We start from the raw sequence: 18,779 nt of genomic DNA on the forward strand, positions 1-18,779 counted from the left end.
GCAGATATGACCCCTGGAGGTCTTTTTCCTACTACATTTGATCTTTGCACTCGCAGCCCAACAGAAGTCCATGTCCAAGTGATCCGGTTGCAGAATTAGCTGCAAATGATTTCCCAAGGCATATTCATGTGTGTATATCAGTAGAGCTGAGCTGAAAACGCTTAAAACGAATCCTCTCTTATTCTCTTTCTTGCTGTCCCTCCCTCTCTCTCTCTCTATCGTATCGACCAATTGATGCTCTGCCTTCTTTAGTGGGCTCAGACTTTGATCTGCTCGTTAATTATGAAAAACAATCATGGATTTTCTCATTACGAGCTCTAATATGCACGGGGCTGCAATGCAGGAAGGGAGGTCGAGCGTTTGGGCCTTTGAACATTTTATATTTAAACCTTTATATTGTATTTTGTTTTTTTTTTAAATGCATAAGATGGAAACGCTAATTTGAATATAGATTATTTCCAGGTTTTACAATGAGAATCATGTTAGTGTCGCTTGTTGTGAGAGGAAATGCAAGTGTGAAACACTGTTGGGTGTCAACAGGAACGTGCGAATGGGTGGGGGAGTGAGTAATTAGGCACCTTAGGGGTGTGAGTGACAGGGTTAACACGCTGGGGCTCTCTTCTCCTCCCTTGCCGCCTCACCCCTTGCTTCCTTCCCTTCTGCCCTCAGGAGGGCCCTAAGGAGTGTTCGGCGGTGGATTAGTGGGCAGGGGGTAGTGCTATGCGCGCTATGAATCCAGCGTTGCAACATTGGCTTTGGAGATATAAGCCTCGCGCTCGCCCTGCCTCTCAGAGGAGGGAGGCCCCTTCAGACCACAGCCTGGAGAGAGAAAGAGGAAGAGAAAAGATAGAGGCAGAGAGAAAAGACTGGCTCCAGCAGGGATTAGAAGATGGTGCTAATCTGGAGGCATTTGCCCTCTTTTGTGTGTGTGTGTGTGTTTGAGCACACGTGTAGGCACATTCCACTTGTCTGTATATGAACAGTATTTCCTGATGTCTACAGACTTTCAACCGTATTATCATCTCCTGTGCTCTAAAATAAAAACACAAATAAGCGTTAGACAAGAAGACATGAAGCCCATGCAGATTTTGTTAAATTTTAGTCACGTTTAGGCACGTTCTCGTTAAGTCTTCTCACAAAAAGAGACCCCTCGACCTTGAAACCCAGTAGGAGCAGGCGAGCTGGAGATGGAGGAGCTTAGTCCTGAAGATCCACCGACAGTTAGTCCAAGTCAATCCCGTGTCTACAGGGAGAACTGCAGCCTCTGCCACAAAGAGAAAGCTTCAATTAACCAGCTTAAAGACTCTGAAACACACTGGAAGGAATCTAGCTAAGCGGAGAAAATATGATCCTTTTCTACTGGTTGATAATGTGAGGTCAAGAGGCATGTTCAAACCCCGACACGAGCACTGTCCTTGACTTGTAGTAGAACAGGATGGGAAAGATGGGAATGAGTAATGGGTTTAAAAAAAATAGTTTAAAGCTAGTCCACTTACTAGTTTGTTTGGGAATTTTTTTAACCATCACTCACGGTCTGTTTGAGTTTCCTCAGCTGTCATGCGCTAAACAGTTCTGGAACGAGCCAGGAATTGAACCTTGAGTTAAGATTTATTTATTTTTCTCAAGCTATTGTTTCTCAGGTCAAGAATAAATTAAAAAAGAAACTGTTCTTTTTTTTTTAAGGAGATGCACTAGAGCAACTTTTTCTCTGTGAAGTAGATTCTAGTACCAAAACTCAGGGTTCTCTACCAATAGAGAGTACAAGTCTGATTTTTTTCAGTTTTTGCTTATTAAAAAAAGTCAGACTTCTCAAAAACAGCAGTGTTAAATGTTGTCTTATCACAACAGACATGCTGAAATGACTTTATGTAAAATTACCATGAAAAAAAAAACATTTGATGAAGAACTGACTACTTTGTCCTATTGTTGACTTTTATCTGCATTCTACATAGCTTACAGTTGTTTGCTGTTGTTGTGTTTTTAGGAATGCCAAGGCATCATCCTGGACCAGACATGACCAACTTCTACTCCCTATCTCCTGGAGGAGTCGGGCAGATCACGCCACCGCTGGGATGGTGAGTCACAGACAGACAAAAGCAAAAAAACATGCACAGTTGATTCATGTAAACAGGGAGCAATTACTATCGTGTCTCTTCGCATCAGATGCACACTGACACTGTACTAGCTTTGTGTACTGAACGGAGGAAAGCTGGCCTGCAGCAGCAGCCTTCACAGGGAGGTCTGCCTCTGGCTGTTCCTGCTGTGCTGCTGCGGCTTCAGCCACACTGCTCCTCTGTGTGCCCAGCACATGTCAAACACATCACCGCATACGTGCCCCTGCATAACCATATGGCTGCTTAACCCCCATCAAAGGTTTCTGGAAGCACTTCTCTCTCTGAGCCTCATTTCATGTTTGGGAAGTGCTTTTTATAGAATCTTTTTCCTCTTTTCTTTCTGCCTTTTTTTGACTGTATCCTTGCCACTTCCATTTCCTGTGCCTTCTTTTTTTTTTTTCTTTTTCCCCCAACACATCTTAACTTCTTTCTTTCTTCTTCTTCACTATCTCATTCTCTGTCAGTGTGATGTTTGCAAAGACACAGCTTCAGGCAAACGCCGAGTGAAACCAGATGTAAGGTGCAGGATCAGGAGATGGTTGAAACCCAGACGGTGTCATCCTACTTTCCTCCTTTAAGGCTCATTTATGCTCAACGTTAGATGGGTATGCAGATAAGGTTGAAGCCTTCGTTCGTTTGGCCTGTATTTGTGCATGATTTCCGAAAGCTTGTGAAATGGTGCAGAACCAACGGAAATCGTGGTGTCAGTGTAGACGATTGTTCAAGCGAGACACGACAACAGGACCCAACAAAGAACTTTCTGAGGAGAGGTTATGTGCATTGGGGTTAGGGTTAGGGTTAGAAATTTTAAACATCTATATCATATTATTTCACCCAGGGACAAACAGTACAGAACAGATCCTGGACAGGAAATAAATGTGAGTTGGACTGTAGTGAAGGAAAAGGAAAATTGTTTCCCTCTAGTTGTGTATTGCTTAACATCTATACCAACGCAAAGATCACATGGAGGTAATGTTGGCAGTGATGGTTACATTGTTTGAAATGGACGTATCTTATTTTTTACTTTAGGGACTTTCCCTGATTTCTTCATGGGGACCTGAGCCCTGATTATAGAGCCTTGATCATAATTTGTTATGTAAAAAAATACAGTACAAACATTAAAAAAAAAAAAAAAAAAACAGCTACCGGTTGATTGAAACTTGGCCACAAAATGAAGTTAGCCCTGAAACAAATAAAACAAATGGAAAATTGAGACACAGACTTCACGGACCCACTGATGATCTGATGACAAGACAAGATTAAGACAAGACAAGGGATGAAAAGCACATCTAAAGATTGCCTCGTGTGTAGTAGATCTGTATACTAAGAGGGAGTTTAAAAAAAAACTCAAAGTAATTTAGACTGAGTTTTAAAAGTACTAAAAACCACAGTATGTTTCCCTGTCACTTCCTCCTATTTTGCCTGATCTTCATTGTTCTTGAGGTCCTGTGAGAAGGGAAACACAAGCACAACTCATGGAAACTTGAAGTTCCTAATCTCATTAGTTGCTATTAATTCTGGGGATCTTTGGATACACAATGGCATAGAGTGCGAAACATACATGAAATTTCCCATGTTTTTTTTTTTTTTTTTTAATTGTGATCCCTTAATATAAATCTTGTAGCATCTGGTAGCATGTTTGTAAGTTGTGAGCAGTTAGAGGCCCAAAAGGGTAACTTTACAGTATTTTATAAGAAAGAAGTAACAATTAAAGAAAAGTCCAAAAACCTAAGTTCAAATTTGAGTGTAAGCTCTACAGGGCAATCACGTCACAACCCACTGAATTCATGGTAGTTTTCATTTGGTTTTGTTTACTGTGTCCGGCATAATATTATTATAATTATTATTGACTGCTTTCTGTAAGCCAGACTGCCCCTCAGGGACATTAAAGCTTTACTCTACTGCTCTACTCTAATACTGCAAGAAAGAGGTTGATGAAATCTGTGCCAAAAAAAGATCTAGAGCTAAACGAACTGCACATACAAGACCTATAGTCTGTAGCCCTGTTCTCACCATTCTTTCTTTCAGCTAAAATGTCTTTCTGAATACGTTAAGTATTAAACATCTCATGCAAATACATGGGCGTGGATGGATTTCTTTCTTTCTTCTCTTACTGTCACTCCAGAGTTTTTGGGGTTTTTTTCCCCACTTAGGTTACATTTCCAGGGAATGTCGAGGGACCCTTTCTGAGCTATACTTACCTTCGTGGTCCTCTCTGATTAATTTAAGTGCATGTTGGCTGCTGTTATTGCAGGTTCTCACACCACATGGTGCCCGGCCCCCCAGGTCCCCATGCTACAGGGATCCCCCACCCGGCCATCGTCAACCCACAGGTCAAACACGAGCCACCGCATGAAACAGACATCATGCACATGTGAGTCCTGCAAACACAAAATGCCTTCATCAAGCATCGTCACACTTTTTTAAAGCACAAGCCTCAACTTCTCACCACAACCCCCCTATCAGCAGTTTTCTGAGATGACATACTTCCAGGTATTTGTGCACTCCACCACTACAGTAGGCCATTTCTGAACAAACCCTCTGTCAGACCCTTGTTCTCATTCCCTTGATGTGAGCAGATAACTAGCGCAGGCCCATGCTCTACTGATAACAGGCCTATGCTTCATTTGGCCTCAGGGATCACAACACACTTAGCCAGCAACAGATACAGGTCCTAGATTAGCACTCGCATGAACTGAATTCACATCCCCAGTGTGTGCAGTGGGAAGCGCTGTGAGCGCCCTGAAGTGGTTATCACTGATATTTCCATTATTCATGGCCATCCTCATACCGAGTATAAAAAAAAAAGGTTGTTAGAAAGTAAGTCAGGAGTGGGAGTTCAGTCTTTGAGTGTGTGAGATTGAGCATTTGGTTTTAAGTGATTGGCAATGTGCTGTGGACAAGAAGGGTTTGGTTGCCATTACTGGTGAAGTAATCTCTCCGCATGACGGGCTGCAACTGTACAACTGCACATGATTAAAGAGGCAGGGGCCCATGGCGTGGCAACCCCTCGCACGCTGCCTCACCATTGGCTGAGAGCAACCAGACCCTCGCTGCTTTTGTCGCCATTGCGGCACCACAATTTCCCCTCTTGTGTTGCTTTGCTCTTTTATTTCTCTCATTTTCAAACTATTTTGTTTCTTCCTCTTCTTTACCTCCTTCCATGTTTTTGTGTGTGTGTGTGTTTTTTTTTTTTTTCTACAGGAAACCCCAGCACGAACAGAGAAAGGAGCAGGAGCCCAAAAGACCGCACATCAAGAAGCCGTTAAACGCCTTCATGCTCTACATGAAAGAGATGCGTGCGAATGTGGTCGCCGAGTGCACGCTGAAGGAGAGCGCTGCCATCAATCAGATCCTCGGACGAAGGGTAGGTCACATAGCTGGTGTACTTTGATTCAACAGTCTCACTCTCCCCTCGGCTCTGATTTATCTTTGTTGATTGGATTAAATCACCAAGAGATCACAGTTGGAGCCATGGCTCTATAAAGGCTGCATGGACTGACTTTCCAGGCCCAATTAGTTTAAAAAGCGCAAAGGTTCCTCTCTCTATTAACATACAGTCTTTTATGAACTAGTTGTGATTATTGTCATAATGATTGCCCCAGCCAATTACTTCCCTCTCAGCAGCACAGATACAAACTGCCTATCTAACTGACATTTAATCAAATTGGCTTTAATAAAATATGCCTGGATAATGGCACGGTTGGAAATGACAAAATTTGTTCCTTTTGAGGATTGGGAAAAGAGTGGAACCACAGAGCCATGTTAAAAGCCTTAACGAATAGGCCTAGCAGTTGAGGCAGCCAGCCACAGCAAAGCCTAGTTTGTGGCCTGCATAGGGTAATTGCTCGCTGACATAGTTTGAATAAAAAGCGCTGCTAAATTGGAACCAGTGTTTTGATATGAAATCAAAGTTTTTTCCTCTCTCTTCTCTCCCTCTCCGGCTCTTGCGCATGTTAATCTCTTCATCATGTTTCCTCTTCTTCTTTGTCTCTCTTTTATCCCTGGTTTATTCAACACCAAATGTTTGGAAGTTGAAAAGGATTTTTTTTTTTTTTTCTTTACCAAAACACCAGAACACTTCTCTGTGCAGGAAACATGCCAGTGCATGCCAGTAATTGACTGTATGCTATTTTTTCCCTAATCTCCTCTGTACTGAAACAGTGGCATGCTTTATCTCGGGAAGAGCAAGCTAAGTATTATGAGTTAGCCCGCAAGGAACGGCAGCTCCACATGCAGCTGTACCCAGGCTGGTCCGCTCGAGACAATTATGTAAGTATCAACAGAACAGACTGGCAGAGGTGCGCCTGTGTGTGTGTTTGTTGGTTTATGTCGTTTGTGTGTTTATGTCAGTGTTGCATGACTTGTTCTTTAAATGGCACACAGTAATCCACACACTAATTCACACTAGTACGCTCCATGCTAATAGGGTCCATTTGTGGACCCTTTGTTTCAGCCTAATGTGTAATTCATAACACTGTGATTCACTGTTATATTACCATCCACACTAAAATGGATTGTAGTATCATGGACATTATTATTGCCACAGCGAGTGAAAATTGCCTGGTAATGGTTATGCTAGTCTTTGATGTTCCATATCAGCGTGGAGCTTTGGATGTAAAAAGCAACTGTTAGCCTGAGTTCTGGAGGCTGGAACGTACATACAGTATTCAGCAGCAGCAACCTTTGTTCCTGTAGATGCCCATTTTGTTTGTGAATGTAGGAGGTTCAGCTGGATTTAAGATGTAGTCTGTTCTCGGCATATATATCGCAGTATGTGTTTGCGTGCATACGTGTTTTTGCATGTGGCTGGAAGTTGTCAAAATCTGTCTATGAGTATGTGGTGTGTATGAATTTGTGAGAGAGAGAGCACCAGTCTTTATTAAAAGTGTGGCTCCGGCACTCACATTCACTCCACCACCAAAGTGCTTTGTGGTGTTTATCTGCCTCCCCTCGGACACCGACAGCATCCCTCCTCCTTCTGCCTCCACTGCTCCGCTGCCAAAATGCCTCGCTGAGGGGGGAGACAGTTTCACAGCTCTGCTCCCAGTGAAAAGCACAGCACAGTTAAAGATACAAAACATCAGCTAGTGACAGTTAGCCCAGTTCCCCTTTAATTTCCAGCTTTGTTAGTACAAACTTATTTGACGGGCAGGAAAAAAACAGTAGAGGAATGACTTTCTACTCTGCGTATTGGAAAGATAAAGGGAACTGATACGTTTAGCGCAAAACGTTTCTTACAAATGAATTTTGCATCCCTGTGAGCGCTTTTCTGTGACCCTTCCCACAATAGGCAGCACATCATGCCTGGAAACACCCAAAATAGGTAACGCACTGGCATTGAGAGCGTGCGGCATTCATAGTTTTGCTGTGTACCCCCTCTCCCATCCTTTCTCTCACCCACTCTCACTTAGTCTCTCTTCTTTCCCGTCTGCCGCAGCAGTAGAAGGCAGATTAGCTCATGAATAAGTGGATTAGCAGACTTTGCAGCAGGAAACCAAAGTGCTGCTCATATTTGACTAGAACGACTCTACGCTGCTATCTATACCTATAGTCTCCCCCCTGGGGATTTAGCATAAGCTATAAATCCTTACACACTCCCACCACCTCGCTGGAAGAAGAGTGGCGCTCTTCACAGTCATTGAGCTAGACTAGCCTAATTACAGTGAGCATTTTTAATTGCACTTCATGTTAATGTTTGTCATTAGTGAGACTTCAAAGGTAGTGGAAATCTGACACAGACTGGTCACAACAGCAGAACAAGCTACTGCTGTTCAGTTGGGATGGTCACAACTCAAAAAAGGCCTAGAAATGATGCCAAGTAAGTAATTTAAAACCAGCTGAGAGCAGGTAGAGCACACCTATATCCAGTCGGACTCTTGCTTGATCCATCCCTCTCAGCGTGGCAGTTTGCGGTGGAGTCTGGAGTCCGGGGGATGCTGGTTGGATGCCCAGCAGGGGATGAGTGAACATGGCAGTCAGCAGCAGGATATCAGAGTGGTCTAGTGAGCGTGAGTGCTGGAGCCACACTTTATGCGTTCCTCTGTATATTTTTTAGGGAAAGAAGAAGAAGCGGAAGAGGGAGAAGATGCAGGAATCGGCCACCGGTAAGCAACTGTTTCTCCAGTTCTTTCTCGGCTTTCTTTCTTTTTTTTTTGTCTGTTGCATTTTGAAGTTGTGAGTTACACCATCTGCCCTATGAATACACATCATCTTTTACAGTATATTGCTGCATTTATACTAATACACGCCCTGTAAAGCTGTAACAAAAAAAAAAAAAAAAAAAAAAGAACTGATCTCCCAGTAGACATGTAGAGATGTAGAGGTCTACACTAACTAGACTAATGTCACCTAGTCTCCTCTGGCTTCAGTAGACTGGCTTGATTTTGTGCAGGCAGTAAAGTCGCTCACTCACTTTTCCTAGACTTTGTATACATCCCTCCATTTGTTTGTCCCTTGCCTCTCTCTCATCCCTGTCTTCACATATTACACCTACTTTGGGATTAGTCTGTCCATTCTATACGACTACTTACCGATTCTGGGCTTTGCACTATTTGTTTGCTTGCTGCACCTCAGTATGTCTTTCTGCTGACCTTGTTTAGCTGCGCTTTTGAGCTTCCTATCAGCACTGCAAGTGTAATCCATTGAGAATTACATCTTCAATAAAATGTCAGTTTTTTTTTTTATTTTTTTTGCGGTCTGTACACTGTGTAGGCCGAATGGACGGTAAAGATCTATGCCGTCCAGATGCCTCAGATTTTTTTTTAAAAAAGATGCAATTTTCTGCAGGTACAGGCCAGAGAATGAAAACGGCGTACATCTGAGAAAATGGTAAGACAACCCCTCTATCCCCTTCCTGTCTGGTTCAGTTCAGTATATGTCGAGTCTTTTTAAATTGCTAAACACTGACTTGAGAGTATGTACTAACAGACTAATCCTAAAAAGGTCCACCCTAACCTCACCATAGTCATTGTGTCAGTGGCGTTAAGGCCTGAAGAGGGATTGTGCTTTGTGTGTAGAGTTTGCTCAGTGGCTTCAGCACAATAGGCATTGGATATTGTGTGTGTGTGTGCGTGCGTGCGTGTGCGTGTGCGTGCAAGCAAACGTGCATGTGTGTGTATGTTGAACTGGTCAATTCAATGTTTTTGTGTTCAGAACTGGTTGGATGAAAAGTCAGATGTTTTGTCAACAGTTTATGGCTTATTTTTCCTCCATCATGAGTTAGAAAAACGTCCAAATAAAAATGGGGTTTTGAAAAATATTGTTTAATAAATCAGACAGCTCACCCACTCACTGTTTTCTAAATAATACATCTGAAAACAGTTTTGCAAGCCCCAGAACATTTTTTTTCTTTTTTTTTTTTTTTTTTAACTGCTGGTGGAGGCTAAGATGTCAGCTCAGCCCCATATGGACTACATGTGTTGTCTCCCTCTGCATCTTTGTGAAGCAGAACAGGACTCAGCAGCTTGTTTGGCAGGAAGTTAATGAGATGCTATACCTTAATAAGATTTCATGGTATCTGGGGTTTCAGGGTGTCTATAATGCTTTCATAACAAAAGCACTCCTGTAGTGTTTTTTTTTTTTTTTTTTTAGCATGTGAAAGATATGTTGAGATGTATTGATTCATGTGACATGTCAAACCCTCTCTGAACTGTCACCTGTCCCTTTAATTTTGCTGAAAGGATTAACTTTTGCCAATGTGTGGCAAAGGCAAGTCTATTTTCCCTCTTTCAATCTTCCTTACGCTCTCTGGATCTTTTTCCTTCCATCTATCTCCTTCCCTTCCCTCTCCCTCCCAGCGAGTCTGGTAGCATCCTGTTATTCCGCTCCCTTTCGGCAGCAGAAAAAAGCCGGGCAGATGTGACAAATCTGGTCTTACGTCAAAATCACCCCAACCAGACAAAGGTTTTCCACTTGATCGATTCCTGACCCAGTGGCTCTCTCTGAACCCAAAATTGGGCTGCTTTTCTTTTCTGTCTTCTTTTTTTTTTCCGCCACAGCCGGTTTTCAAAGCGCAGAGAGAGCAAGCGCTAAAAAGCACTTTATCTCTGATCCAATAATTAGCAGCGCCTAGCCGCAGCGGGATGGACACCCTTGCTGATTCTCAGTGACAGCCTTAAACTAATATGCATAATACCAAGGATACTGCCACAACTCCCCAAGCCCTCAATTTATGCAGATCCCAAAGAGCTGGATTGAGGTTAGCTTGGTGTAGACGCCAAAAAACATCTTTAAATGAACTCGTTTGTCTGTTTCTTTTCATCTGCCCCAGCTTCTACCCCATCTGTCTCTCCACTGTACGAAAACTCTGGAAGGAAATTTGTTAATGAGTTAATTCTGAAGACACAATTTGAACACCTTTTTGTGCAGTGGTTCAAACACAGTGAACATTAGATTTTTATTTTTAGCTCCTGCACAGTCATAATGAAGAATATTCGGCATAACAAAATGAAATGCTCCAGTGTAGGTAGATTTCTTTATGAAGGGAAAATTGACTTAATACATTTTCATATTAACATATTTTATGGCTTCTGCTGAGTTTTTCTGCCTGTGAGGCAAACCAGGAGTTGAGTCGTTGAGCAGTGTTTTATGACTTGACGTTGGTTCTCCTTTGTTATCTTTAGCATGTCAAACACTGGGCCTGCCACACAGCTGGCTCTCACCACAGTGGAACAGCACTCTCAGAAGTCATTACTCTGACATTCTGAAATTAGGGTTTCCGTCTCTTCCCCTCATCGCTCCACGCCCCAGCCCCCTTTTTTTTTCCTTACACCAACTTGAAATGTGCACTTTTACTTCTTCTTTTCCTCACTCTTTCTGTGCCCTTCTTTATTTTGTTTCTCCCTTTCTTGCTCCCTCTCGCACTGTTAGCCTTTTGTCTGACTAAGCCCGCTGATTCACAGCCTTTGAGATAGTTATCTGGCCGAGACACATACATGCCCTTGAGGCTTTCTTCCGTTTCAGCCACTGCACATTTTTTTCACAGGGGGGAGACACTCCTAACAAAGGTGGCTTTTTAATTTTGCCAGCGAGGGCCACAGAGTTGCAAGCACTTGCAGACTGCCATAACACTGCATATGAGTCATCTTTCTCAGACTTTCAGCAGATGAAGGTGCTCTTTTGTTGACATGCAAAATAGATGTCTTTGCGAGTCGGTTTGCCCATATACTTGAGAGAGATGTTGTATTTTTTTTATTTTTTTAGTTGCATCACATGATCCAGGATGTCTCGGCTTTTTAAAAATGAGACTTGATAAAGTGCATGAGGGGTCTTTTTTTTTTTAACCACACGTCGTGGTCCAGATACATGAAAGAAAGTGTTGTTCAAGCAGGAGCTTTGGTGGCTGCTCTCTCTCTCCTCCTCGCTCTGTCTCAGTCGTGCCCCGACTCTGCTCCCTCTGATGTGTGCAGCCAGAAGTCAGCTGTCAAAAGACTTTGATGAGCGAGGAGGGAGGAGAGAAGAGGGAGAGGGTGTGTTAGGGGATAGGGAGAGCAGGAAAAGGGCCAGAAGAAAATCCCTCATTCTCGAGCATTCTGAGTTTACCCAGTCTCACTCAACTGCCACTCATCCTTCAGTCTCCATCCCTCATTTCTTTCCCTTTTCCCTCTCTTTGTTGCCTCTCATCGTCTCTCTTACTCTCTGTCTCAGACCCTCATCACTCTCTGCACATTTCTCTTTCTTTCGCACACATCTGAGCAGCCAGCCACACTCTCCAGCTGCAATTAGGCAAGATTCAGCGTCTGCCTCTTATTTCCCGAGTCGTTTCAATTTGGCACCGAGCCTCTAGGCCACTGCGGCACAGCCCAGTGCCTCCACACCCCGCCTTATTAGTGACCTGGGATAATTGGGGAAGGAATCCGGATCGCAAAGCTGACTCTCAGCTATCGCTCTGAGCAGCGCGCAGGAGATGAGAGGATGTTTTTAAAACTCTTCTTCTTCACAAAAAAAAAAAGGAGGAAAAAATAGTTATGGGTGGGAGGTGGAGGAGAGAGATTTGGGTTTAAATCAGAGGGACGACCCGGCTAATGTTACTGCGGGGAGGATATAGAATCGGAAATGTTCACCCCCACAGTCCTCCAGTTCTCCCACTCCCCTGACCTCCACAAAGCCTACTCTGTGAAGAAAAATAACCCGCTCAGCACTTAGTATATGGACTTCCAGAGGGTGGCAGTATGTCAAACTCAGTGTAATTTAAGTATGAATTTGCGGTTTGAGCTTTAAAGTGCAAATCTTTTACACTGACGAGGCTGTCCCATCCTGGCCTCGTAACCTTATTTGACACTTTTGAGAGGAAAAAAAAAAAAACATCAAGACGAGGGTATAACCCTCTTAAAGGTCTGTGTTTACATGTGAGAAAATGCAGCTATAGTGCTTCCATTGTTTAGACTGGGGCTTGAAATTTGTTTTGATTGAGTCACGGGCCTATTGTGTTGTGGTTTGGCCAGCTGCAGTAACAGTATGAGGGTCCAGTCTCTCTGCTTTTTTGTAATGTCTTCTTCACTTCCTCCCTTTCTCTCTCTGTCTGCCCCCCCCCCCCCGACCCAGCTCCCCACCCCAGCCTCACCCCTGTGGCTCCTTGAGGCATTGCAGCCCTTTTTGGCAGAGGCGGAGATATGTGGCCTTACAAAATGCTCCCCTCGTGAGATGCTTATCTCTGAATCAAAGGCCCCCAGGTAACATGGGGGCACAGACAGGAAGAGAACAGTGGTGCTGAAGGAAGCAGTGTTTATTTTTTATTTTACTCTGTTCGGTCTGTCCATTGTTAAAGGAGGCAAAACCTCAACCCGGGCTCTTTTTTCATCTTTCACTCATTTTCTGCCTCTTTCCTTGCTCCTCCTTTTCCTGCTCCTCTCTTCTGTCCTGATGGTGAATATGAGTGGCGGTGCGGGCCTTTGAAGTGAGACCACAGCAGAGGGAGCAGTCATTGTGTAGGCTCTTTGAATGCCCCCCCACCCCCAACCCACCCCTCCCTCCCAGGCCTGCAGCGGCTCAGACTGAGCTGTGCGGGGGCACACGGCCAGACTTCAGCTGCCCGGGCCCCCAGCGATGCCGCCTTAGATGTGGGCAATGCCTCCCACTGCCTCCCCCCTCCTCCCACACCCTCCTGTGCTCCCCTAGTCTCACCCACACATGCCTGAGGTTTGGGGCTTTGGTGACTCCCCCTCCCCTTTCCCCTTTTGACCACAACCAGTCCCCACCCTTCCCCTCTCTCCAATATTTAACACAGTCTTTCCTCCTCTTTCTCTTCACCCTTTTAGTTTCAGCCCCTCCTGACTGACTTGTTAGTTTCTGATAGCCCCTGTGGAAAAGATAGAACACCCCCTGAGCCCAAGTTTTGATTGGAGGTTAAAATTTCAAAGCTTTTTTTTTTTTTTTAAGCGGCAATTTCTTTTATGTTGAATGTCTCAGAGCCGAGGAAAGCGCTGACATTGCTGAGCATGTTGTTTAAGACATCGCCTTCTCTTCCAGGTGCTTTTTTTTTTTTTTATTGCTCTGCCCGTTTTATTTCTCCCCTGTGTCTTTAAGAGAGGCGCTGGCGCAATTTTATAGAGAGGAGCTTTCTTTGAAAAGGTGTCACCAAAGCCAGCTGTGCGATCCAGGCCAAGGTCACTGCCAAGACTTGTCACTACTCCAGACTCTAATCTAAGTGTGTGGACATTTAGTTACTAGAGCTCATGGTCTGTTAGCTTGACCTCAGTGGATGACGTAACAAAGGGTTGGCAGTTCTTCCTCGTTGGATCTCAGGTTGAAATAAAAGGGGCATTGGTTTCAGCATTCATCTTCTTTAGATTTGGTCGGTTTATTTGATTTTAGTTGGTTCTGTTTCTGTCTGATCCAGTTACATTAACCAATTATGACTCTTGTAACTTGTGCAGATTGTGCAGAAGCAAAAATGCCAAACATTCACTAGTTTCAGCAGCTTTTCTGGTTTTGGGGTTTTCTAACAGTTCAGCCAGAAAAGGATTGTTGGATTCATGGATTAAGAAGATGATCATTATTTGCATCGCTACCTCTGAACCACTTTTCAGTAGCAGTGAGAACATTTGTGTGCTCTGACTTTGACCTCACAGTTAAATGATAAATCCAGTTTTTTACAACTCTGGTGTAACGGTCTTAATTTTGGTTATCATTCCTATATTAATTGCTGAGATCAGATGATGGGACAAGACATATGTGCAGTGTGACACTTGGGAAGGTTGTACACAAACCCTCAGACTGCTTTTTAGCAGTGCCATCGTGTTCCCACTTCTTAGTTGACTTGGTGAGTCCAATCTTGTCATAAGTGATAAATATGAAATGGCCAAAACTATGAAAATAAGATCAAAGTTTTAATAAAAAGGATTCATTCTTCACAACAGATCTTTCTTCACTTGCATTGCTCTCCATCTCCCATCAGTCTTTCCCTTTCCTCTTTCCTCCAAATCTCCCGTCTTCTCTCTGCCATGGTAAAGTCTGCATCTCAGCCTGTGCTGGAGACACCTCTCTCCACTTGGCTTATTTTTAGAGTAATTTGTCGGCGGTGTTTTCCTTTTTAATGGCACCAGAAGAAACCCCCAGAGCTCCGTGTAGGGAATGAGGGAGGGAGCTGAGGAGGTGGGTGGGTCGGTGGGTTTGGAGGTTAAGGGGCTATAAGGCGGGCGGGCCCCAGCTGCGGGCGCTTTGATTTTGCCTGGGAGGTGAAAGCGGCGATTGAGACGCGAGGCTGTGCCAGTTATCTTAACCTCCCACACTTCAAAAGCTGGGCGAGAGCTTGTCCGACTCCTTCCCCCTCTCCCTCCCTCCCTCTGTCCCGTAGAGGGAAAGGAATTGGGGGAGAGAGAAAGAGGGAGACTAAACCTTTGCTAGCCGTCTGAACAGAGGAGCGTTTCATTTCCTGCAAAAAAACTCTGGCCAGCATTCCTGAGCACTAATGTAGAGGGAGGAGGAGGAGGAGATGGAGGGAGGTGAGTGGAGAGGAGGGGTCAAGTTGCTCCTGAATCCCAGTGTTTGTGTCGGCTGGACCTTGTGAAGCGCTGGCCTGCTGCCCCCTACTACCAGCCACACATCCCCGCTGTTACCACCAACCCTTTTTTTTTTTTAAATTTGTGCACACAGACACACACACACACACACAGACAGACACATGCACACACTCACACACCTCATGCCCGCAGCCCCTCAGGCCTCTTCCCCAGGCAGGAAGGCCAGCGCTTTTCATGTCTGTGGTGGGGGGAAGGAAAAATGCTCCCCAGGAAACAGGGTGCAGTGCCGGGCGTGCGGGCCCGCTTTGAGATCCTGGGATGAAAAGAGGGAGGGCGGCGGAGGTAAATAAAAGCGACAGGGGCTCTCTCTTTCTCTCTGAGTGCTGTGTTCCTTTCAGTTTCTGCTCTGTGCCGCTCAGGGTCAGCTCTCCTCGGGAAAGGTGGCCTCTGTCCTGTTCCCTTTTATCCACATGTGGTAAAGCAGTCTACAGGATGGTGTGTGTGTCTGTGTGTGTGTGTGTGTGCGCGCGCTAAGACTTTTGAGTGTTAAGATGCAGCAAGCAGCAGGGCTCAGCTGACTTCTCTCCTACAAAAACACACTCTTGGCTTTGCCACAAGGGAGAGGCAAACTAATACCGTTCCTTTTCCTTTTTTCGCCTTCACAAAACATCCATCTTTTTAGTCGCAGGAGGCAGCCATCCACCTCTGTCTCTGCCTCTCCTCTTTGATCACAGATTCTATTTGATGGTGCTCTGGTCTAAAATAACTCTCCTTGGCTTGTCAATAACTGAAGCTAACTCTGTTATGTTAGCTCAAGCCCAGATCACGAGAGGGAAAAAAACACTTTTGCAGCTTGACAAACAATTTCCCTGTCAGGGAGAGGGGCCAATTTCATGAGAGTCCTGTGAAGTGGATTGAGCAGTCAGGTACCATTTTTACACAGCATTGTCAACCTGCACCTGAACCACATTGCTTCCGATAATTACCAACAAAACTTCCATGAACTGTGCTAGTTTTCGCCGACTGGGTCAGTGTGGTGATCCTCTTGTGCAGAGAGTATTTCCTCATCTTGTTTTCCCATCGCCCACCTGCAGCGACAGCCTAAAATGTCAACCAGGAGCTACACAATTGGGTGCTTGCCTTGAGAGAGTGAGAGGAGGAATGAGTCAGTCAGGGGAGGGCAAAGAAGAGCCATTGCCAGCTGGGTCACGGCAACTCCCATGTTAAGACTAGATCAAAGCCAGACCAGCCCACATCCTGTCACTGACCTATAACCCCTCTGTAGTTCAGCGCTTGGCTCAACACTGCGGCTTTCATTCAATCAGCTGTAACGCTAAGAACAAAAAAAAACAAAAACAAATGATTGATTATTTAGATGGAAATGATTGTAATTTGTCCCTCCCTGAAGCGGGGAGGCATGCTTGCATGGTGAGACACTTTTGAGTCATCTTGATATGTCTGGTTTTGGTTAATGTGACGTGAGTGTGACCCATGTTATGGTGTGGGTTGTTGATGTGTTTCAAATATTTTCCCCATCACTGATGAGGAAAATCAGCGGATTGTCCTTTGTGTACAGATGCCGTTGCTTCATAGTTAGTGCAGTGAAGTGATCCGTCGTTTCTTTTGTTCTCATCTTTGGTTGGTTGTTTTTTTTTGTTTGTTTTTTTTTTTGTTTTGTTTTTTTCTTTTCTTTAGGAGGAAAACGGAACAATTTCTCCACATGCAAAGCGAAGGCAGCAGCTACGGGCCCTCTGCTAGAGATGGAGGCCTGTTAGATTCCATGAAGACCCTTAAATCTCCAAACTGAAGCCTCCAGTTCTCAGAGGACCACCCATCCACCCACCCTCACTCCCCCTCTCCTACCCCACCTAACCCTTCTCCCTGTCTTTCAACACAGTCACATGCTACCACCACCACCACCACCACCACCAAAAACACTTCACTGTTTGACTCTACTCCCTTCCTGAAGGCGCCTGCTGTAGAGACACTGAACTGAACAAGACAATCATGATTAATAGGAGCACCCTCACGAAACCACGTTCTTGCACCGAAAACCAAGAAAAATCATCAATTTGACGTCTGTGTTTTGTCAGTTTCCTTTACAAATCAGCTTTACTGCAATCCAAGCACTGCACTGAAAAACAGCAGCAATTTTGATGTGCGCACAAACTTCTGCCCTGCACCGCCCAAACTCTCCACACACCTGTTTCTAAGTTATTGTAAGTTATTTGTCACCTCTGATCCTCTGTATAGTTTATTAGGCCGACATTCATTCACCCCCACCCCCTCCACCCTTCTCTCGCTCTCTCACTGGATTTTTGAGACCATTTGGGGTTTCGCCCGACTGACCAAACACCTCTTTTTAGACTGCACTAAGGAAGATGGAGGGATCTCATCTTGTCTAAGAAACGTCCTCAAGATGCCATTTTAGTTTGTTGCTGACCAGTTGGTGCAAAAAAGGATCAACGATTTGATTTGCTTTTCATTTTAGACTGAATTTTATTTTGAATCCTTTTTTGTATCTTGAACCCTTGTTTCAATTTCTCGGTGTATATTTAGTGATTTTTTTTTTTAAATATTGTTTTTTTTATATAGTGGTATATATGAAAATAAGCTTTGGAGACAGGAAAGCCATTTTTCTTGTTGAAGCGTCTTGCAGAAAATTGAAACTTAAGGCTTCTTTTGATAACTATTTGTAACAAATAGTGACCTCGAGTCTTGCTCAGATGTAAAATAATGCTCAGTATGTGTACTTTTTAAAACTGTCAGGATATGTCAATTTTCTTGGTATTTTTGCAGGCAACATTAGGACAAAGGCGAGAGTGATAGCTCAGAGGCCTATATTTTATTGTTCTAAAACATGACAAATGAAGCAGATATATATATTTACCCCAGCACTTGGCAGTCTTTCTTTTATTGCAATGGACCTTTGTCTTTTCTCTCTGGTAGCTAATAGTGTGGTCTTTAGCCATGTTGTTTATTCCATGCAAGCATCTCTGTAACATTTTGATTTTAATGCTCTATTTTAGTATTACTTGATGAATTCCTTTTTTTTTATTATCATATTCTGGGTCACTGTCATCTTGGTGTAGCATTTTGCTTCCCAAGTCATATTTGAACTGTTTCAACATGTTTTTGTTTTTTGTTTTTTTTTTTGGTTGTTTTTTTTAAAGAAAAATAAAAAGGCACCATTGGCTCATGTGATCACTTGTGTGGTGGAAAGACCAGAGCTAGAAGTGCCAGATGTAACAGTCTGTGTCCCATCCTTGAAGATTAGTAAGGATCCATTGGCAGTAGTGTTACGTATTGGTGGTGTAAAGTAGGTAAAACACATTGACTAAATTAAAAAAAAACAAAAAACAAAAAAACTTGATATGTAATTAAGACACAAAACACTCAGGACTACATTTATCATTGCAGTGATAACTAGAGGGGCATCCAGAGAGCACACACCGCCGCCAAGGCCAGCGTACACTAACAACATACACCAGACATCATAGAAAAAAATTCAAATTCTTAGTAAATGAACCCAGTCTGTGCCAGAATTTAACAGGTTCTTCCCTTGTCCACTCCCCATCCCTCCACCATGTTTGGTTCAGTGCTTTATGTGTTATCCTGCTGACAAATAAACAATTATCAGAGAGAGACTTTGTAAAAATCTGCAAAAACTCTTAAGATGACAATTAAATTTTTTGACGTAAGC

At 43.8% G+C, this 18,779-nt stretch overlaps 1 protein-coding gene across 2 annotated transcripts in view; it reads left to right on the plus strand.

Annotated features, from left to right (window-relative positions):
• The window catches only part of lef1 (lymphoid enhancer-binding factor 1), a 45,060-nt gene extending 26,788 nt beyond the window's left edge, over positions 1–18,272 (plus strand). The window contains exons 5-11 of one of the 2 annotated variants that reach the window (XM_041036442.1): positions 1,985–2,075; positions 4,369–4,488; positions 5,319–5,481; positions 6,279–6,386; positions 8,173–8,221; positions 8,904–8,945; positions 16,772–18,272. In XM_041036442.1, the coding sequence (XP_040892376.1) occupies positions 1,985–2,075; positions 4,369–4,488; positions 5,319–5,481; positions 6,279–6,386; positions 8,173–8,221; positions 8,904–8,938 (566 nt within the window). In that variant the 3' untranslated portion in view covers positions 8,939–8,945; positions 16,772–18,272. The remainder of the gene's footprint in view (positions 1–1,984; positions 2,076–4,368; positions 4,489–5,318; positions 5,482–6,278; positions 6,387–8,172; positions 8,222–8,903; positions 8,946–16,771) is intronic. The other variant, XM_041036443.1, reaches the window with a different exon arrangement.
• The last annotated feature ends 507 nt before the right edge of the window (positions 18,273–18,779 follow it).

This window comes from Toxotes jaculatrix, chromosome 4 (genome assembly GCF_017976425.1).
Source record: "Toxotes jaculatrix isolate fToxJac2 chromosome 4, fToxJac2.pri, whole genome shotgun sequence".
Classification (NCBI taxonomy): domain Eukaryota; kingdom Metazoa; phylum Chordata; class Actinopteri; family Toxotidae; genus Toxotes; species Toxotes jaculatrix.